Here is a 23313-nt window from a genome sequence, read left to right on the forward strand (position 1 = left end):
TTAAAGATTAACGCACACAAGTTAAATGTATGTAAGTTGTGGGCTTACTGTATTTCAGTAGATCTGTTGGTGCGCTGTGCTTAATGCATAGACAAGATTACTAGCCCTAACAGATAACCACACCAAAGTCCTGACTGTATCCTGATCCCTACTAGGATGTTTACCTATCCCTAAAACAAGCTGTTGGTGCAATTAATTAACGTTAATTATAAGGATATTGCTTTTAAAAAGCAAGAGAACAATTAATAGGCAAATCTAGCAGTACTTTTTGATTCCAGGTGTGCTGTTGTTGTTGTTGTTTTAAAAAATGTAGTTCACTACATTCAACCTATTTCAGCTTTTGCTTTGCTCTAAATAGTCCCCCAAATTCCTTTATTAGTGTGTTGATAAAACCAATGGTTTATTCAATATCATTTGTGTCTATCTTGCAAAGATTAAAACAACATGTTAGAAGCATATCCCAATTTCAAGAACCTCGCCTGTTACATTAACTGGCTGTTACACTGTTTTAATAACCAACATGTTACTTTACCGTTCTGTGTAAGCTTAGTCGAACACAGGAAAGATGTTATCCAGAATGATTCCTTAGTGGTTTTTACTGCTTGGTGGTTATTTGAAAGGAGATGCCCCTTTGAAAAGGGGAATTTGAGGTAGCGACTAGAATCCTGAAGGCTTACATTTTCTTCACACTGGGGGAATAATTAATTTAAGTTTGCATTTCAACTTGCTATATAAAAATGAGATAAAAATGTAGCACAAAGCTGTCACGTAAAACTGTTTTTCTTTGGAGAATGGCATAATGTGCTAATTACCTCTCCCCAATGGGTTTCCTTCATGATCTGTTCTTAACCCTCTAGTACTGTATATTCTCTCTATACACTGTCCCAAGGTGACTTCATTACATCCCATGTCTTTCAATACCACAAACTTTCAGTATCCAGTTCTGCTATCTCTCTCTTCATCCCAGCCCCACAACTCTAAAGTGCCCCTCTGATATTTCTACTCAAATGCTTTGTCGTTGACTCATGATGAATAAACTGAAGACATTTCTTCTCACTTCACCCTCTACCTATTGACTCTAATCTGCTAACATCACCATTCATCCTATTAACAGGTACATAGCTATGGCTTTTCTTTGAGTCTTCTCCCCTTTGTCTCCCATATTCAGTCCAGTTACAGGCAAGTGGTCCTTCCTGTCTGCCCCCTGTAGTCCACACCTTGGTAAACTTTCATCTTGATTACTGCTATCTTCTTCTCTCTGGCCTTACATTATCTCATATTGGGGCTCGTACACACTTTCGCTTGCCCCATGCCTAGAAAGCATGGGTCTGAGTGGTTTTCTACTTGACACACACTTTCTAGGCATGGGTCTGAGTGGTTTCCCCCTTGCCGCGATCCTTTCCCGTGGGAAAACCCGCTCTTTAGCTCTAAATCGGAATAAACCCAATTGCTGTTTGCTTCAATTGAGCATTAAAGAGTGGTTTTCCCAGAGGGAAAACAGCAGGACAAGACAGAAATGCCCTTGGTGTCCTCAGCTCTACCCCATATCAACTGCCTAAATCATACAACTTTCATCGCTCTGACCAACTGGGAAAAACATACACACCCTTGCTAAGCACAAGCGGTGTTATCAGGGAGAAGATACACAGGCAACTTTTTCGTGCGTGCAAATGCACAGAAATTTCATTGTGGATAAAAGGTTGTGTGTGTGTGTGTGTGTGTGTGTGTGTGTGAGAGAGAGAGAGAGAGAGAGAGAGAGAGAGAGAGAGAGAGAGAGAGAGAGAAAACAACTTTCTAGATAATGGTGGGAATTTGGCCATCCTAGATGCAACATGTTAGCAAAACAGGAGAAGTATCCAATAAGGAAATTTCACAGTACGAGGTACTGCATTGAAATGCATAACAAGATTTAAAGAGCCAATAACATAAGCTTGAAAGGATAAAATGAGAGGATATTTTGCACAATGACAAGCCTAGCATTCTTTTGGCAGCTGATTCAATCTGCCTAAATCTAAGGGCAGCCCTAGGCATTTGGAGTATTTCTCTTGAATAAATCACATTTCTCTCTGCTTTTCCAGGGGAAATTACCTTGTGCACAATGAGCTCGTGAGTGCCATCTGGCAGTGTCCTTCCATTTTCCTGCATCAGAGGGACGAAAGAAAAACCAAACAACTTCTTCTCCCCCTTTTCTTTTGCTGAAACACATATATAAATTAAAAATCCACCATATTCCATGCTGGAAATGAGAATGCATAGATTCAGCGAAAGCAGAGTTGCATACATAACTTGGTACTCATCCACAACCAAAAGTCGGAAATGAAAATAATAATAATAATAATAATAATAATAATAATAATAATAATAATAATTTGTACCCCGCTCATCTGACTGGGTTTCCCCAGCCACTCTGGGTGGCTTCCAACATATATAAAAACATAATAAAACATTAAACATTAAAAAGCTTCCCTATACAGGAAAGACACCTTCAGGTGTCTTCTAAAGGTCATCTCCTTGACTTCTGATGGGAGGGCGTTCCACAGGGTGGGCGCCACTACAGAGAAGGCCCTCTGCCATAGTGAGAAATCCATAACCTACAAAACTACTTATAGGACACAATCCAGCAAACAGCCACAACTCATACAGAAAGCAATGCGATAGGACACTTTTGGACATGCTTCAATTAAAACTGAGACTAACAAAGGCTGCCAGGAGCATGTGAGTGTGAAGGAGGAAACTTACAATGGCCTCATCTCCATGTTGTGATAAGCCAGTTTGTCTCCGTCTTACATGTGCCTTGCCCCTGCTGCATAGCTCCCCCAGGCGGCTTTTCTCCCAGCATGCATGGTGCCTGGGCAGCTCAAACAATCCACAGTACAGCTTGCCATGTTGTCCACACCGAAACTATGCGAGTGTTAAGTCAGAAATAAACCAAAAACTTGATTTTTAGTCCTCATGGTTAGTTTGTTTAAAACAAATTGTGGTCTAGGTTTGGACAATGTGATATCATACAATGGCTTGTTTGAGTTGTACAGGCACAGGGTGTGGGTGTGTAAGCTTGAGAGGGACCCATGCAGCAGGGGGAGGTACATTCACAATTAAGCCATGGCTGAAGACGAACTATAGCTTTCCATGATGTGTGAACTAGGCCAACATGATGGCATAAATCTATGCAGGAAATAGTTCGTGGCCAGGATAGGAATCATTCCCAAAAACTCTGTAGGCAGCTACTTCCTTATAGCAGCATCGGGTCTAAAGTAATTAATAACATGTCATTCAAATTCATCTTTCTTAACTGAGCACAATCCCTGACTCATCCAAAGTACAGAATTATACCAACTATTTTGAAAACACTTACCCTGATTTTGGATATATTTAAAATGCAAGAAAATTCAAATTCAAAACAACTTGCTTTCAAGTAAGCATGCTTAAAAGCGCCAGCTTGCTAGGAACATAAGAGCAATACTCTGTACTTACATCACTATTTGTGATGGTTTTTTTAAAGAAAAGTTGATGAAAGACATCTATATCCTAGCCAAACTAGAAACTAATCTAAAGTCAGATCTTGAGGTCACTAAAAGAGTTGAATGATCCTAGCTAATACCTGCAGAGATCTTTAAACAATCCCTTTCCACAACAGTCAAGTATGCAAGAGATAAGGAGAAGCAAGCTGTATTCTCAGACCATTTTCTTCACCACATACCAATGTAAGAGATCTGAAGAAGAGAAGGCAAAGACTTCTAAAACTGTAAATTGCAGCTCTCCTTCAATATCACCTTACATTGCTTTGAAGAAAAGAATAATGTTCTAGAAAAAAAATTCACCTACTTGCTCCTATTTCTGTGCTCTTGTTTTGGAATAAACATGTCACTTCCCTAATAATTCTATTATTTGAGCACGCAACCCCTGCAACTCTCTAGAACAGTGGTTCCCAAACTTTTCCCCACACAGACCACTTGGAAATTGCCAGAGGTCACGGTGGACCACGTAATGATGTTTCTGCTTGTAATGTGCTGTGTGATTTTTAATTGTATTTTTACAGACATGCCATGGAGCACCTGAATAAAGCTTGTGGACCAATAGTGGTCTGCAGACCACAGCTGGGGAACCCCTGCTCTAGAACAAAGCTGGGGGAGCCTGTGGAGAATATGGGAATTGGGAGTCAAACAACATCTGGAGGAACACACCCCTGCTCTAGAACCTTCCAATTATTTCCCCTAGCAGTCTGTGTAGGCAGGAAGCTTTTAGCTTATAGAATTTCAGATATTTTTTCTCAACTGTGTTTGATAGAATTGTCATTTACATCCAACCCTCATAGGGGTGAAAAGTATTTAGGTAAAACAAATACTATCAGAAAGGCAAGTAATAATGGCAGAGATATTGAGGAAAACCTTTACAGCTACATATACCTGTAGCCTGGTAAAGAGTTTCATACACTCTATAGTTATGGAAGAAAACCCATCCCTTTCTGCAGGATAGTGCTAAGGCAAAGCTGTTAATGCCAGTGGATAGCTGGTTTCAAATGTGATTCCCTCTCCCAGTAAGCTGCAAAGAGTAGAAAATCTGTCTTAAGTCAGTGTGCACGAAAAGCATTTGAAAAGCTCCGAGACTGCCTAGTGCAACTCCAAAGCACTACAACTTATGAATAGGTCTTACTGGAACAGTGTCGGAATTCAAAGCGAAGATGAGCTCCCCTGAATTTATCCACAGGAATAGGAAGTTTCAGCAGCTCAGCCCACCGGGGACTGTTGTTGTGGTAAAGCACAAAGGAGTGAAATTCAGTGGCTGGTGGCTCTCCAGAGCCAAAAGAGATAAAGTCCTGATGAAGAGAGAAAGAAAGCAGGTTAAAGGCATTACTTTAGAGCCAAAATTAACACGGACTCTGGAAAAAAGACGTCAAAAGCATCTACGGAACATTGCCAACCCTTCATTGACCTTCTCAAGCAAAGTTGACCTTCTCAAGCAAAGGCTCAATAAGGTTCCCTCATTTATTTATTTTTTGGCCTGCCTGGGACTGCCAAAGAAGCAAGGTTATGAAGGTCCAGGAGGCCATGGTATAATTCATGGGCTGCATTTAGCTTGGTCACACAAGCTGTGTAGGCCTAACTAGAAGTTGCAATTTGTGTGCTTGATTGCTGTGATTATGACCCCATGAATACGTAGTGTACATATTTCTCTCTGTGTACATTGTTATAAAATCTATGGGTTGTCATTGATTGCAGAAGGTTACCATTTAGAATAAAATACACAATAGGAAAAGTTAAGGGGAAAGCTTGAAGAAGAAAAATACCTTTAAGATTTGACCACCACAGTCTACAATGTACATTGTCACTTCTACATTCCTAGCCACACTTTTTCCTCCCTTCTCAAACTCTCCTCTTTCTATTGTGATATATAAGTCATTCCTCATTTCACCTGCAGGAGAGGGAAAGAAACAGTTGAAGATTAACCCAAGCAGAAACAACACAGCCTTGATCTTCGCTTTAAATAACAAAATAAAATAATAAAAATCAGGTAATAAGCCCAGGAGAAAGGAGTGCTAGATAAAATTTACTCTGTAATCACACCGTGTGTGTGTGTGTGTGTGTGTGTGTGTGTGTGTGTGAGAGAGAGAGAGAGAGAGAGAGAGAGAGAGAGAGAGAGAGAGAGTTAATAGTAATGATGAGATGGATCCGTTCTGCAAGAATTGTATAATCAGAGCATGACCCCCTCTCAGGCACATGCCCACCGGACAGGGTAAGGCTCATCCTAAACCCCTTGTACATTAAGCTGGCAAAACCATGCTGGTGTAACAACACGCTAGCAGCAATAGGACTCCATTGGTGCAAGGTAGAAAACTACGAATACCAATTTATGTGAGGGAGGCCTTTGGCTCAGTCAGGGTCCCTCTGCACTACACACACCCGTCTGTATGCACACAGGGCTCTTCTCCACATCGGCTGAACATACAGATGGCATCTCTCCTGGAAGTGGGGTGGGTGGGAGGTGCACTCCCAATTGTTCCTTCCCAAGAGGGATTTGCTGATGGTGTCCATCAGTGAGCCCTGGGAAGTTGACCATTTGCAGATGCGCTTTGAAATCAAACCGTGTCTGCAAAGCAATATTGTTCCTTCGCAGGGAGCTTTGCTGGTCCACAAAGGTGAAACATTTGTTTGCAAATGTACTTTGCAAATGGACAACTTCAAAGGTTCCCACTGCCAATGCCTATCAGCTGATAGCACTACCCATCTGCCCTAAATGGCCTGTGAATAGCCAATTCTTGATCTGGTCCTTGGGCTGAAAAAAGCACACACACACATCATAAAAAAGAAAAGGAGGAAAGATGGGTGAGGGGAGCTGAAGGTATTAGTTAAGCCAACTATTTCTGCATGCTGCAGTTTGTATGGTGGAGTGAGGAAGGAGCGAGCATACAATCAGCTGAGGTCCTTTCAAGTAACTTTTCTTTAACCAGGTTACAATCCTATTTAATACATAAAAATATATTACGACAGGCACTATGAACAAAATAAAGTCTACTATGCAGCGAACTGTGTTTCAATAATTGCTCTATAACAGAACAAAGGACAAAAGCAGTATGTGTCTTAGAAGCTGGTTGCTACCGTATTTTTCGCCCCATAAGACGCACCGGCCCATAAGACGCACCTAGATTTTAGGGGGGGAAATGAAGGAAAAAAATTTTATTTCCCCCCCAGGTGCGCTGCGCTACACCAGGAGCTTGGGGCGTGCGGAGCTCAGCGCGCCCCAAGCTTCTGCGTGCCGGCAAGGTCTCCGCTAGCGTGGGAGAGCCGGCGCCTCTCCCAGGGCTAGCGGACCCCTGCGCTAATCCAGAAGCTTGGGGCGTGCTGAGGTCAGCGGACCCCTGCGCTAATCCAGAAGCTTGGGGCGTGCTGAGGTCAGCGTGCCCCAAGCTTCTGCATGCCGGCAAGCAGTCCGCTGCCGCCCCAAGCCTTGCGCACCCGGCGGGACCTCCTGCCGGGTGCAGAAGCTTGGGGCGCGCTGACCTCTACCCGGCATGCAGAAGCTTGGGGCGCGCTGACCTCAGCACGCCCCAAGCTTCTAGGTGCGCGCAAGCAGTCCGCTGCCGCCCCAAGCCTTGCGCACCCGGCGGGACCTCCTGCCGGGTGCGGGAGGCTTGGGGCGGCAGCGGACTGCTTGCCGGCATGCAGAAGCTTGGGGCGCGCTGACCTCAGCACGCCCCAAGCTTCTAGGTGCGCGCAAGCAGTCCGCTGCCGCCCCAAGCCTTGCGCACCCTGCCTTCAGGGCGCCCGACGCTCCGAGAAGCAGGCTGCTATCCGCAGCCTAGGCAGCCCTGTGGGACCTCCCACAGGGCTGCCTGGGCGGCGGAATTGTTCCCGAAGCGTCGGGCGCTCTGCCTTCAGGGCGCTCGACGCTGCGAGAAGCAGGCTGCTATCCGCAGCCTAGGCAGCCCTGTGGGACCTCCCACAGGGCTGCCTGGGCGGCGGAATTGTTCCCGAAGCGTCGGGCGCTCTGCCTTCAGGGCGCCCGACGCTCCCAGAAGCAGGCTGCTATCCGCAGCCTAGGCAACCCTGTGGGACCTCCCACAGGGCTGCCTGGGCGGCGGAATTGTTCCCGAAGCGTCGGGCGCTCTGCCTTCAGGGCGCCCGACGCTCCCAGAAGCAGGCTGCTATCCGCAGCCTAGGCAACCCTGTGGGACCTCCCACAGGGCTGCCTGGGCGGCGGAATTGTTCCCGAAGCGTCGGGCGCTCTGCCTTCAGGGCGCCCGACGCTCCGAGAAGCAGGCTGCTATCCGCAGCCTAGGCAACCCTGTGGGACCTCCCACAGGGCTGCCTGGGCGGCGGATATCTTCCTGAAGCCTGGAGAGCGAGAGGGGTCGGTGCGCACCGACCCCTCTCGCTCTTCAAGCTTCAGCGAAAGCCTGCATTCGCCCCATAAGACGCACCCAGATTTTCCCTTCATTTTTGGAGGGGAAAAAGTGCGTCTTATGGGGCGAAAAATACGGTAATTTTGTATGTATTATTTTAAGGGGGAGAATCATCATTCCACAGCCGGAAGCATTTTAATTAATGCTGCAGATAATATTAAAGTGACTGAGAATACTATGCTTAAAGACACAAAACAATCAAGACTCATTCAAGCTGGAAATAACTTCATAATCCATTCCCCGTGTAAATCTGTTATAGTCATACTAGATCTTAAACAAAGCATACATGCATTTGCCCAGAGATGCATATACCAATACAAAGCCCAAATCTCAATTCAAGAAAGCCATTTGGCAATTAGTGAGTGTAGATATATAAAGGAGGAGTTCCCAATAGAATACATAATAAGAGCAGACACAGAATATTTGAAAAAGGCTTGAAAAAGCTGAAAGAGAAAGGTCAATACATAGGACTCCAAACAGCTGGAGAGAAGGATGTAACATAGCTACTGCCTGCCTGTGTGGAGAAGCTTGGTAAGAAGACTTTGTATGTGCTCACATAGCAACAACAACAACAATAATAATAATTTTTTATTTATATCCCGCTCTCCCCAGCCGAAGCCAGGCTCAAGGCGGCTAACAGCAATAAAATAATACAGCATTCTAAAATCATTTAATTATAAAATTAATTCAAATCAAATTGATGGCAACCATTGGGCTAGAGTTCTGTGAAGATTGCCAAAGGAGGGAGTCAGGCTGTGCCCTGGCCAAAGGCTTGGTGGAACAGCTCTGTCTTGTAGGCCCTGCGGAAAGATGTCAAGTCCCGCAGGCCCCTAGCCTCTTGTGGCAGAGCGTTCCACCAGATTGGAGTCACAGCCGAAAAAGAATGGTGGCCCCTCTATCTTGTCTGCAGTAGTTAGGAACAGCCGGGTTCATATCCCAAAATATAGGCGCAAACGGTAGGCAAACAAACACCCCCAATTTGTTATGGTGCCCAGCCCTCCAATGTATGTTGTATGCACAAGACGTTATCATTAATACAATGAACACCCCCTTCCCATTATACCCTATTACAAAATACTTCAATATCAAAAACTATGGGCTCCAATATTGTGCAAGTGGTGTTTCAGTCATACAATGGGGCTTCCCATCCCTCTCCTCCCCACCTGCAGTCCCCACGTACTCCCCAAATTATGCTCTAGAGGCTTACCCAACCCAGGGGGGCAAAATTTGAGGAGATGTGACAGGCTACAGGGAGGGTAGCAAAGAGGAGAGGAGAGGAGAGGAAGGGAAAGTCACACTGTGAGAGCAGAACTATGTTCCACTCGCACAGTGGCTAGGTTGGATTCAACCCTATTATTACAAACGTAGGTCATCTTGAAATGCCTCCATCCCCTAGTAAGGTAATCACTGATGATTCAATATGCTTTAGGATGTGGTTGGAAATGTGAACAATTCGTCACACAGATTGGCATTCCATGTAGAATTGGTATTCCATGGTCCCAGAACATGTACACACCATGTACATGGATCAATGCGCATTCACATATTTCAGCTGTTCACAGACCACTTATCACTGCAGTCTCTGAGCAGCATACAGGATCACAAAAGGTGAAACAGAGATAAAACTGGTTTAAAATTAATTAGAAAGAATCTTCTAAAAATTACTTAAAATGCTTGCTGACATAAAATAAGTCTTCATCAGGCACCAGAAGTTCAACTAAGCCTGGCAAAGCAATGGCGTTGACCTTCAAAGCCCTAAATAGCCTTGACCCTGCATACCTGAAGGAGTGCATACACCTCCATCGTTCAGCCCAAACACTGAGGTGAAACTCTGAGGGCCTTCTGGCAGTTACCTCAGTGTGAGAAGTGAAGTTATAGGGCCAGAGGGTCTTCTCAGCAGTTGCTCCCACCCTGTGGAACAGCCTCCCACCAGATGTCAAACAGATAAACAACAATTTGACTTTTAGAAGACATCTGAAGGCAGCTCCATTCGGGGAAGTTTTTAATGGTTGATATTTTACTGTGTTTTTAATCTTTTGTTGGGAGGTGCCCAAAGTGGCTGGGGCAATGCAGTCAGATAGGTGGCATAAAATTATTCTTGTTATTGATGTTAATATTATTACTATTATCTCAGATAGGAGAGAGTTCCACAGAATTGGGCCCACAGTACTGAATGCACTGCTCCTAATGGATATGGTGACTTCTCCCTACCCCCCCCCCTCCAAGAAAAGAAAAAGAAACTTCAGTGACTGAGCAGGGATGTAAAGATTCAGGTGGTCCTTAAGATATCCTGGATCCAAGTTGTTAAGGGCCTTGTAAGTTTATACAAAAACCTTGAACCAAGCCTGGTAGCATATAGGCAGTCAGTGCAAGCTTCTTGGAGTTATGTGATGGCAGCAGCTTGTCCCACCAAAAGAAGTGGTCTACTTGAAGTGAGCCCCAATCCTTTAAAAAGAGTTGGAAAACTTAGATAATTGGACACTTTTTGTCAGCTACCCAATTATTTCGTTTTACTTGAATTATGTTCATGGCCACTTTTTTAAAAAAAGATCATCAACAATCCCTGAAAAAATGAAGTCCTAAGATAAAATATCTAACAAGCTAAATACAGTGGTACCTTGGGTTACATACGCTTCAGGCTACATGCGCTTCAGGTTACAGACTCCGCTAACCCAGAAATATTACCTTGGGTTAAGAACTTTGCTTCAGGATGAGAACAGAAACTGACTGGGAAAATCAGATACCTAAGAGACCAAAGGTTCACCGAAGACTGGGGGAAATTTGTGGAATATCTGGAAAGTATAAGTGAGGGACAGATAACGCTAGAGGGGTTTAAAAAAGCACTGTGAAAAACTAAGAAGTATTGTCTCAAGAGAAAGGAAATTAAGGATATAAATAATGTCAATACAAATTATGAAATGCGTATTTAAAATAATGACTATGGATGATTTGCGGAGAAGCTGAAGGAAGTCCAGAAAAGAAGCAATTTGTGAAAATCGGATGTGAAATTTTATGTATGTTTCGTTTTGTTGTAAATTAATAAATAAATTATATATATATATATATATATATATATATATATATATATATATATATGTAGGTTTTGGTGTCTTCGGGTGTCTTCCCGTGTAAGAGTTGGGGTGTCTAGGCGACGTTTCGACGAGGTCTCACTCGTCATCTTCAGGCTGGTGCTTTCGGCTTCTTGTTACTAGAACAAGAAGCCGAAAGCACCAGCCTGAAGATGACGAGTGAGACCTCGTCGAAACGTCGCCTAGACACCCCAACTCTTACACGGGAAGACACCCGAAGACACCAAAACCTACATTCCTGTACCCGTGAAAATCTACGAAAGCAAATATATATATATATATATATATATATATATATATATATATATATATATATATGAGAACAGAAATCGCCCAGCGGTGGCACAGCGGCAGCAGGAGGCCCCATTAGCTAAAGTGGTACCTCAGGTTAAGAACAGTTTCAGGTTAAGAACAGACCTCCAGAACAAATTAAGTTCTTAACCTAAGGTACCACTGTACTCCAGAAATTTTAAAGACATCTTCCCTGGACTTGGGAACATCTTCCAAAATAAAGTGTTAGGGTTCTTTTGTTTTGTTTTCTAAAGAACATTCTAAACTACACATACTACTTTCTTGGCAGACTATGACTGGTTAGCAAAGTTGCTGGACTACAACTCTTATCACTCCTGACATTTAGTCATGCTGGCTGGGGCTGGTGAAAGTTGGAACCCCATAAAATATTTTGAAGGGGCACAGGTTTCCCTCTCCTGTAGAGCAAAAGTGAAACAGGTATTCCTGACAGCTACCCCACATTAAATCCCCGGTGCTGGTTGCGTTCCTGCCAGTGCAGCAAAATGGAAATCAAACACAGTTGCATTATGAGCACATTGTTCTCCCTGTCACTCCAAGCTCAACCCTTTATTGACAAAACACACAGTGAATCCAATAAATCAAGGTCACGGGAGGAAAAAGAAATAAAGAGTGGAGTGGCTGCGATAAAAGTAATTGTGCATTTATTGAACTTATTGAACCGAGTGTGACCAGACACCTGTTCATTTGCTGATTTTATTTGGGAAAACCGAAATTCATTGGCAGATGTGAGGCATCGTCCCCACTTTCATTCATATATAAAAAAAATTTAAACAGCATCTGAAATACAGGCTACATTCCCCACAGATCATAACAGTTTTATGGATGGTTATAGTTCAAGCCCTATTTACTTAACTGTATTGCTTTAAACTTATTTTTCAATAGCTAACACAATCAGAAAAAACTTTGTGACAAAGGACTCTGGTAAAGGGGGGGGGGGTTCCCAATTGAATTTTATAGACTTTGCAATCAGCAAGAAGTTACTGACTGCAAGAATGGAAGAATATTACTATTATGGGAATAATATTGGGTTGCGTCAAGCGAAGAGATGACTCTCTTGGGGTTTCTGCACAGCTTGATTGCTTGCATAATGACCTCGAAGGCTGGTGGGTACTTGTTACTGAAATTTGTGGCAAACCTGCCTGGCAGGGAAGAGGCTGAGATAGGGTTCTGCCTGTTGTATGTGTGTCGCAGAAGAGAAAATAGGGCAGTTTTCAGTGTAGCCAACTAAGGAGAAAGAGAGCTGAGTTTTATTGCTGGGTAGCAGGAAGATGCCTTGCAGGGCGAGCTTACAACTGCCTGTTGTTACTTTTGGAAACAGATAATGTTTTATAGATTAGATCTGTGGCTGCCCCCTATGCTGAATGTTTGTATGTTTGTAATCAGACAGGTACAGTGGTACCTTGGTTGTCGAACTTATTCAGTTCAAATCCTGAAACCGTTTGAAAACCAAGGCGCGGCTTCCAATTGCCTGCAGGAGCTTCCTGCACTCAATCGGAAGACGCGTCGGGCATTTGGCTTCCAAAAAACGCTCACAAGCCGGAACACTCACTTCCGGGTTTGCAGCATTCGGGAGCCAATTTGTTCGGGAGCCAAGCCGTTCAACAACCAAGGTACCACTGTATTATGAAACACCACTGACTCTCCAATACATGCGGAGTCACCAGAAAACTGACCTAGTAAAAGGCCGCCTTTAGAAGTTCCTCTTGCTTAAGGAACTGAGAACACGTGAAACATTATTCTCTTTCATGAGACTAATGATTCTGCTTTCGGGTGATTCTGGCCGTCTCTTGGTCCTTTTCAGCCTGGTTTTAGTTCTCATTTTGGGACAGAGACTGCATCCATAGCACAAGGATGCAGTCCTTTCTAGAGTTTTGCACCCTTGGAGCTTTCAGTTAGATATCGTGACTCCCTGGAAGCACGCTGGAATAAGTGGAATCCAGCAATTTGATCACACCTGTCCTAGAACACCTGTAGAGCCGAAAGCAAACAGCTGGTTTTAACCTTTAAGGCTCTTATCCCGTATAAGCCTGCCAGGTTTTTGCAGTTCTGCTCCAGGGACCCTCCCTTCTGGAGGAGCATTTCTGTTAGCTTTTCTGGCTGTGAAGCTGTGGAATGTTCTCCTCTTCCTCAAGAGGTTAATTTATGCTCCTTTTGAGACATATAAAACCTTTTGGGGAGTCAACCTGAATTGTTTTATATTTTCATTAAAAACCCAAAACCAAACAGGTTTAACTGTTTCAGAAACATTATTTTGTTCAAAAGTGGTATATAAATACTGGAATACTGTAACAACAATAAAAATTAATGTGAGAACCCAATTTGTACAGGTACACTCATTAAGTCACAAGGAACAAACAGGAGACAAATGCACAGCAAATATCTGAAAGAGCAGGAAATTAAATTCTTAACACAGTTAAAAATCTAAGGCACAGCTCTTGCATTCCAAGTTTTGGCGAAATCTCATAATGGTAAGCCCTTTAAAACAAATAACTGCATTCTGGTTGTACAAATCCAACACCTTCTTTTTGTCTTCTTGATTTATAGCAGAGTCAGTGAGTACAGAGAGGACAGAAACAGATTCAAATAACACAATTCCTCAAGGAGACTTTTATCTGATGAAAATACTTCCCTGTAGATGGTGCTCACACCCAGCATCTGAGCTCTGTAGTGTTGATTAATTACAAAGGCCCCTAAGCAGAAAATAATATTTACTGCTGTTGAAGGAGAAGAGGATTTTCCAGGGGCTCCCCCCCCCACTATATCAATGGGGTCTAGGATGGGTCTAAAAAGAGCTGGAAATTGATTGGGAAATACTGACACCTGAAGCTTTAAGGTTTAATTGCTTGATATCTGAGACACTTTCAAGGGTCATACACAAAATCAACATAATAGAATGATTTCAACATAATATTCTCTGGGATGCTGATTATAAATGTATCTGCACTTTGAAGCCTATGGCTGAGTCTTTGACACTTCTTCCTCTTCCCAGCAAACTATATTTGCACATATATAGGAACAATAGTCCTGTTTAAGAACAAAAGAGCTTTTTTGGATCAGATCAAAGTTGTATTTAGTCCAGTACTTGTTTCCCACAGTGAACAACCAAATGCTGATGGGAAGCACACAAGCAAAACATCAGTGCAACATTTGAAGATAGCTATCATATCTCCTCTCAGTCTCCTCTTTTCCAGGCTAAACACACCCAACTCCTTCAACCATTCCTCATCAGACTTGGTTTCCAGATTCTTGATCATATCGGTCAGCCTCCACTACACATTCCAGCTTCTCAATCTCCTTCTTAAATTGTGGTGCCAAGAATTGGACACCGTACTCTGACCAAGACAGAATAGAGCAGTACTATGACTTCCCTTGATCAGGACACCCTGCGTCTGTCGATGCAGGCTAGAATAGGTTCAGCATTTTTTGCTGCTGCGTCACACTATACTCATATATCTTTTTCACATGTACTACCGGTAAGCCAGGTCAAGCAGCTACAAATCCACCTAACTTTGTCCAGCCCATATTTTACCAGCTTCACTGCAAGAATATCATGGGGGACTTTGTCAAAAGCCTTACTGAAATCAAGATACATTATGTCCACAGCATTCCCCTGATCCACCAAGCTTGTAACTTTATCCCAAAAAAAAGAGAGAGATTTTTCTGGCATGACTTATTTTTGAGAAACTCATGCTGGGTCTTAGTCATCACAACATCCTTTTCTAAGTGCTCAGAGATGGACCGTTTAATTATTTGTTCTAGGACCTTTCTTGGTATCAACATCAAGCTGACCAGTCAGTAGTTATCTGGGTCTTCCTTTCCCCTCTTCTCAAAGATTATAGACAAAGGTTCTGAGATTACATTGGTGAACTTCTTTAGTACTCTTGGGTGCAGCTCACCAGGCCCTGGAGATTTGAATTCATTTAAAGTAGCTTGTGACTCTCCCGAACACTGCTGCATGTATCCCGTGGGTTGCCCATCCCATCTGATTAAAGCTGTGTGTTACTCATGGAACAAAGTCTATCCTACACTGTAGGAGATACAGACAAAAAGGATAACCTTCTGCTTTTCATGTTTCCATATTGTCTGGCTGCAATTAGCAAAACAAACATTCGTTCTTATTAAGATACAATGATCACTATTCAAATTAAAAAATATCCTTTACAGCATGTGCCGTATCCTCACAAAAGTGGTTCAGTAGGCTCACAAAAGAATAGAGCCAATTACCAAGCTGATGTCAAAATCTATATTTTTAAGCAAAGTCCATCACAGCTACAGTAGCGCAGCTTATACATAGCTGCTGAAGTCTACCAGCGGCTGGCCACACACTGCTCCGCTGTAATGTGCATTTTCATAGTGGCACAGAACATCACTGTGTCTCACAATGGGAAGTCAAAAGAAGAAAAATTATTTATAGCAGCCAGAGGAAAATGTGACAACGCACAGCAGAGAGCCGCTATATCATGCACCGCTAGCAAAGAATGGAATAGAGCTAATAGGGATGCCTGGTGCTCGGTAAAAGCTGTTACTCATTAGCATCAGTTACACCAGCTTCCAGGGTGCTTGATGACATTTTCTCAAATTACCAAACTACAACAACACCAAAAAAAGGTAAGGAAAGCTGGAGTGCTAGTAGAAACCACTGAATTTCAAGCAGTTATTTATGATGGATTTTGGGGAGAAGATTCTTTGAATCATCTGCATGGTATTCTGAATAGAATCAGGACATGGCAGAAGATTAACCTTTCACCCCTGCAATCAACATAAAGCTGAACAGGAAATAAAGGGAGGAAGGACCTATGTAGTATCCAAAATGAGTTCTTCCTGGCTTCTGTACATCATGCAAAAATGCAGACCAAGCAAATATGAGAATTATCTGTTTAAAAGCTCTGAGATTAACTTTCAACAATTAAGTGTGCAATAGTCCCAAACATCTAACAACAGGAACTCGTGGTTCTCTGCCAATACTTGCTGTGTCTGGGACTGGATGATTTATAGCTACACTCCATTTGATTCTCAGAGTTAAAGCTCCCAGAAATTCTTGCTACACACTCCTGTCTACGCAAGCCAGCTGCTGCCTAAGCACCTAAATCAAACTGCTTTGACGCCCTAACCTCTCCACTTCCTATCATCCTAACTTTACTCCTGCTTTCTTCATTCCATTGTCAATCATGCCTACCTGGACATGCTCAAGTCTAAACTGTTCTTCCCCGATGTCTGTTTTGCTCGCCCTAAAACACACACACAGAGACACACAAACTTTTTTTGCCATGGTAAGATTTACCAGTCATTCAGAAATTCCATTGCAGAGACAGCTAATCAGGTCTTTGATCACAAAGGCTTGGACCAGAAGTACAAAGATTTACTTGGAATTAGATCCTTTAGCTATAGCTTCCCTTAGAGGTGATTCAGAAGAACCAGTTGGTATAAAATCCTATGGCCCACCTCTTTGCAGAAGTAGGGTTGATAGGAACATATATAGTCTGCTGTACAATTTGCTGCACTAGCTATCTATCTGCTTCCTGATCCAGCTGACAAGTGTCTTTTCAACCACCTCGGACCTTAATTCCCATTTTGGTTCTTTAACCCACCTGGCATGATAATATTGGAAAAGCCCAGCTTTCTTGTTATCGATACTCCATGTGTAAACATGGATGTGTAGTCCCTCCTGATTTGTTCAATGTCTCCGTGTAGCAGCTGCAGAGACACAGCTAGACCTATAAAAGGAAAAGGAAACAGTCAAGAATCAGTCATTCCTCACTTTTCCAGAGAAGTACCAGGGGCCATCTGTCAAAAGAATCTAGACAAGCAGCACATAAACCCACAGGGCCAATAACAGGTACTGTATAGACCACCAATTCTTGGGGACCATAAAGTGAGATTGGAAATCCATTTTCCCATGCAAACTGACTTCAGAGATCATCAGGTTCCATAATAAAATGGGCACCATTCAGAAATAAGGGCTTCACAGTTAAAAATTATAGGCGGAGTTGGGACACTGCATGCAAAATCCAAAGAGACATTGGCTTGGTTCATTTGTAGCAACAAAAGCACGGCTCGGCTGTTGGGTTCATCCACTCCCTCCCACTTGCATGTTCCAATTGCCTCTCTCCCTTCCTGTAGTCTGCAGTAGTGTCTGTGCAGGAGAAACTAGTTTGCACAAGCAGTAGTTCATCTCCAAATACCAGAATACGAAACCTAAATGCAGTAGTGGTATGGTGATTGTTGTGGCTGAGGACATTGCGTGACCTGAGAAAAGTCCCAGTGGTCAGATAGACTCCTGGAGGATTGCATTTGGCCTCCAGGTCTGAGGCTCCCCATGCGTATTATACAGTCTCAAATTTTCCAAAACATATTCAACGTGGCTACACCTTTTGATGTCTATTCGTCCAGAAAGATTATCCACAGCACCTTCTATTGTGATTTTCATGGGTATTTTGCCCGTGATAAAAGGGACCACAGATGACATGCTCTAACATTAGAGATGTGATCACTCAATTCTCAACTCATTCCATATGTGTGTGTGTAAATGCACATGTGAAAACAACTATAATGGGGACTTTTTAAGCACTGGCCATATTATTTATTACCGTTTAACAAATAACTTTGCTTAAGACATTTATTAAACTGAGTGGTGTGTTTTTATTGTCTTCTTAGAGACAAAGACACATTTGATACAGACTACAATTACTTCAAAGAAGCAGTCTGCTAAAATAATAAGATATTCTGCACTGCCTGGTGCCGTGTAATCCTGTTATTCTTCCTAAACACTTTAAAGTTCAAGACCTTAAATCTAATTAGCATTTAAAGATTTCTTCAACCTCTTCTTTCATCTGCCTCAGACTTCCTTCAGAGAATTGTATTTCACCCAGGAAGCAGGAGCATATCAACCACAAAAGCAGCTTTTAACCCAGGACTTGAAGGAGCTGTCAAGGATGTTAGATTAAGGCCCTTTTCACTTGCTCAAATACCACTTTCAATGTACATTGCATAGGTGAATGTGGATTGCAGTATTCACTCTCTCCTGCAAACACACAGTACTCTCTGCACATACACGCAGCTGAGTATGAGATGGATCTTTCCCAGTATTCAATGACTGCAAGTAGGAAGAGAGTCTGATTCCTGCCACAACTCACCAAGCTTCTGTTTATCACATGATGTTGCAAACCCAGGGCATCAGTATTTTATCTCCAAAAAAGTAGGCAACTGAAGAATATTCAGTAAAGGGACCCCTGACCATTAAGTCCAGTAGCAGACGACTCTGGGGTTGCAGCGCTCATCTCGCTTTACTGGCCGAGGAAGCCGGCGTTTGTCTGCAGACAGCTTCTCTGGGTCTTGTGACCAGCATGACTAAGCTGCTTCTGGCAAACCAGAGCAGCGCACGGAAACGCCATTTACCTTCCCACCGGAGCAGTACCTATTTATCTACTTGCACTTTGACGCGCTCTCGAACTGCTAGGTTGGCAGGGGCTGGGACCGAGCAACAAAACACAGGCTAGACTGGCATGCAAACAGGCCCTCCAAGTGTCCCTATTTTCCAGGGACACTCCCAGATTTCTAGAAGCTGTCCCGGTTTCTGATTTGATCCTGAAGGCTGTATAGGGAAGCTTTTAAATGCTTAATGTTTTGTTATGTTTTTATATGTGTTGGAAGCCACCCAGAGTGACTGGGGCAACCCAATCAGATAGCTGGGGTATATATAAAATTATTATTATTATTATTATTATTATTATTATTATTATTATTATTATTATTATTATTATTTGGGGTGTCCCTATTTTCTTTGGAGAAATGTTGGAGTTTATGTGAAATAGGCACTTACTTGTTCAGGTGTTGAGGTCCCAAGTCATTTACAACTTTAAAATCTAAGTACCAGCATCTTGATTTGGCTCCTGATAAAAAGCATTGCAACCCTCTTTCCAGTTGATGAAAAAGCTTTCCTGAATACTGCTGCAACCTGCTATTCCTCGGAGTGCAAAGAATCAGAAGTGAGCCATGTTTGCGAGCCTACTAAACGAACGTGTGGGCCAGCTCATTTGCACATAAAGTGTTAATAAGGCCTGAGCAAATTCCAAGACCACTGGGACCAGACAGGCACTGTATTACCTTTTAAATATACTGAAGCCACGTGAGACCAGTACTCACTTTCATGCAAGGTTTGCTCCATTGTTGAGAAACCATTTTATATATACTGTATATATTGTACCAAGTACAAGGTATAGCACAGATATCTGAAAAGGTGTCAAGTTTAACTAGGGTTTCAACTGCCTTCCAGGCTTTCTACAAGCAAATTTTACGTGAAGTCTTTATGCTTCATAATAGAACTACATTTTTTGAAGTTGCACAATTCAGGTACCACTGAAACAGGATGAATGATAGCCTGAGATGCTAACAATAGAGTTTATTGGTACAAGGCAGCTACTGAATGTCCTATATAATAGAATTTTTTAATAAAACTGTAGCTGTCAATTACCTTAAGCCATTGCTGCAAGGGCGTTCAAAGTGAGCTTAGTCAATAGAACATTATCTTCTTGTTTAGATTGCTATAACAATATAACGAAACACCTTTCCAATCTAGCAGAATTTTAATAGCATTAAAATGTAAACAAAGTATAAGCTGGCGTAGGAAGATAATCATGGCTTGAGCATCCAGCTGCACACATAGCAGCTCGAACACTTGGCTGTGTTAGATTATTATAGCCAGTGCAAATAATGAGAGGGGAAATACAATACATTGCATTGCAGTCAGTGAAAATAATGAGGGTGGAAGTGTGGAAATTTTCTGACCGATAAATGAGCAGTGCGGATCGAGCAGAACCGGCGCAATTTGTGTGCAGCAAGACTCATGCTCATCATTACGATATGCAGAATGGGTGGGGAAACATTGCATCGATTTCAGACACCTCTGTGCATACAAATGTATTACCACTTTACAGGTGTAGCCAACGTGCTGCCTTCTAGACATTGCTGGACTACAATGTCTATTATCCATGAACATCAACCATGCTGGTCAGGGCTGATGGAGGCTGGAGGACAACAACGGATTAAGACCACCATGTTGTCCACTCCAGAACCACTAAATGGGGCTCCTTTGGGCAAAGCAGAACTATGCAACGTAAGGTTGCAGGAAGGGGGCAGATTTTACCTCCATCTCATTATTATTATTATTTCATAATATAATGCCACCATGGCGCTTTACAGAGTAACAAGTCAAGTCTTTGCCTTGAGGAGCTTACAATGTAGAATTTGAAGGGGGAAAATGCCTTAGCTTTGCTATGTTCTACAGGAAATCATGGCATGAAGTTCACAATGGGCCAAAGAGCAAGGAACCAAAGATAAATTCACGTCTTCATACATAATTAGAAGAGTGTCACACTCATGAGATGCAAGAAAAGTCAAGGAATGGAAGGTGTGGGAGGGAGAAAAAGATAACATGACATCTTGCTACTTTTACCTTCAGGCATGAGTGATAGCCGTTTATGTACTTAGGAGGGAGTGAAGGGTTAAACCTGGGAACCCTTCCAGGCAATATTGTCAGTAAGCTATATGTCATCGGTGGGCAGGGCCAGAGGCAAAAGTGGGAGGAGCAATGAAAGTACATTTTACCTATCTATAAGCTAGTTTTCACCCCCACACCCCTCTGTCTTCCATCCAGAAAAGCAAGAATTACACAAGCACACACTCCAGCCCAGCAAAAAGCAGGGCATGGTCTGGGGAGAGTTCTGAGGGCCGAGTTGAAAGGCCTGTGGAGGGCCACACCTGGCCCCCTGGTCATGAGGTCCCCCACCCCTGCTCAAGAATCAGAGGCTAAACTTGCTTCTTAGAAGCACATGACCTGAGGAAGGGCCTGGAATCCACCACTTCCACCATCCGGCAGCAGCTGTGTCCCAAACGGCAGTCTAATTACTGTACAAGGTACTAGAGACTTCAATGGGTGTCTTAGGAAACGGAGCCAGTTCCATCATCATAGGTTCGCCCCTTCTTCTGCAAGGCCTGGTCCTGGTTTCTGTTCCTTAGTCACACTGGAATTGGAAGCTGGCTTTTATATTATGAATGGCAGATTGTCCCCTCTCTTATAACTGTGAGGCTTCTGCTAAACGTGCGTAAGATGGGCAAGGAACCAGATAAGGCTGCCAGAATGGCCCCATACGACGTTTCCATCAGTTGGTTCTATGTCACAGAGAAATTTGTCTTTCAGTTATCCTAAATCCCCCCCACAAGCAGTGCTTGTCAAACGTGAGAGGTCAAAACCAACTCATGGAAACCATGCTGTGTCCTATCACCACCTGCTATGACTAACTACTTACTCCTCATCATGAGTCAGTGCTCACCTCAATAATTATATTGGCTCAGAAGTAATGGTTGTATTTTAAATCATCTTTTCGCGCATGGCTTCCTGAGATTTGAGTCATGAAGATATATACACTGTAAGCAAAACTTTCTGGTCCGAAGAGGAGAAGGGAGTAGAAAACTCACAACAAGCTTGAAGCTTGTTCTTGTAATGCTAAGCTACAGTCTATCATTGTGTCTGAATGCTGTCAAAATAAACTGGGAGGCAAAGCATTGCTCATCTTGAAGATCAGAGTGTGCTCTCCCTCTCATGCTGTGAGAAGCAAAATGTATTATTTCCAATATCTTGATTTCTAGTCAATACTCAAGTGCCTTAGCTGACCATTAATTTCAAAACATGAACATTGCATGGGAATTCCATTTTCAAGTAACCATGGCTTGTCCTTATGTGCAAATCCAGACAAACAGTTTCTGATCCTGGATTGATATACCACTGTTTACATAATGGCATCTGAACTTAGTTGAAAACAGAAATGAAAGCTTCTTATCTCTTCCTCGTGGTTGCATCAAAAAAGGACAAAGAAGGGAGAGTGCATGAGTAACACTAAACCATAATTAAGTGTTATGTTATGTTATGTTATGTTGAAATCAAGCCACTGACTGACAGTGCAAATGGCCAATGAAATTACGCCTATTGTTTCATTTGCTTTGCTATCTCCTACCCCTTAAGAAATAGTGTTATTCAGAGAATCCCTATCTTTCTAAATTCTAAACAGGGCCCCATGTTTCTAAATCTTTAAAAGAATAATCTAAAATAAAAATAATAATCATCCACAGACTAGATATATGTGCATAGCTTTTATTTTATTTTAATCAAAAATCTCAAAATACGTCTCTTCTACAGTCAAGTCATAATTAAAGCTAATTGAGCAATAATTACCAAGCAAAAAAAATCTCCAAAGTTCATTTGCCTTGGCTTTTCTTTTATTGAGAACAAAGTGAAATGCTTCCATGCTGTGTGTATTTATGTTGAATCACAAAGATCTCAGCACCATTCCTGCCTTGAATTTCTTTCTAACAGCAGCCTTCGGTGACAATTGATGTTTAAACACATCAAAATCTAATGTACATAATCTCCTTGCCTCAGAAGTGTAATGAAGGATTAAAATGGCAGATTAATATCCTGTCACAAGAGTGCAAAAGCAATTATACAAAAGCACTCTAACGTATGGGTGCCAGGGAGAGTGGGTATAAAACACAACTCTTCAAGTGCTGTTGATGTATTTCTGAACTAAGCGGAGACATATTCAAGAACAAGCTGAATCAGAGACCTAACAAAAGATAGCTTGGGATGGTTACAGAGAAAAGAATGATCGGTCACATGTCACTAAATCAGCGTTTCCTAACTTGGTGCCCACTACACGTTGTGGACTGCAGTTCCCATCAGGCCCAGGCAAATCGTCCTTGAAAATAGGATGCTGGACTGAATGGACCTTTGCCCAGATCCAGTGGGGCTCTTCTTATCAATGGGAACTGAGGTCCAAAACACTTGAAAGAGAGCCAAATTCAAGAAGGTTGCAGTAAATATGTTCCTTTCCTCCTTGATGGGAGCAGGAAGATGCTCATCATCAATATGGTAACAAATGTATTCTATAGAAAGAGGCAGGGATTTTTGTCAGCTATAACTCAGTGAAAGCTCCTCTTAGGTGGGTTCTGGCACCACTG

General features: G+C 42.7%; 1 protein-coding gene across 5 annotated transcripts in view; it reads right to left on the reverse strand.

Moving 5' to 3' along the window:
* The window catches only part of DOCK4 (dedicator of cytokinesis 4), a 262514-nt gene that overhangs the window by 93257 nt on the left and 145944 nt on the right, over nucleotides 1-23313 (reverse strand). For all 5 annotated transcript variants that reach the window (XM_081211364.1, XM_081211362.1, XM_081211361.1 and 2 more), the window contains exons 13-17: nucleotides 16890-17015; nucleotides 5288-5412; nucleotides 4654-4816; nucleotides 2089-2195; nucleotides 533-689 (exon numbers count right to left, since the gene is read on the reverse strand). In XM_081211364.1, coding sequence (XP_081067490.1) covers nucleotides 533-689; nucleotides 2089-2195; nucleotides 4654-4816; nucleotides 5288-5412; nucleotides 16890-17015 — 678 coding nt within the window. The remainder of the gene's footprint in view (nucleotides 1-532; nucleotides 690-2088; nucleotides 2196-4653; nucleotides 4817-5287; nucleotides 5413-16889; nucleotides 17016-23313) is intronic.

Source organism: Podarcis bocagei (genome assembly GCF_964188305.1).
Source record: "Podarcis bocagei genome assembly, chromosome: 10".
Classification (NCBI taxonomy): Eukaryota; Metazoa; Chordata; class Lepidosauria; order Squamata; family Lacertidae; genus Podarcis; species Podarcis bocagei.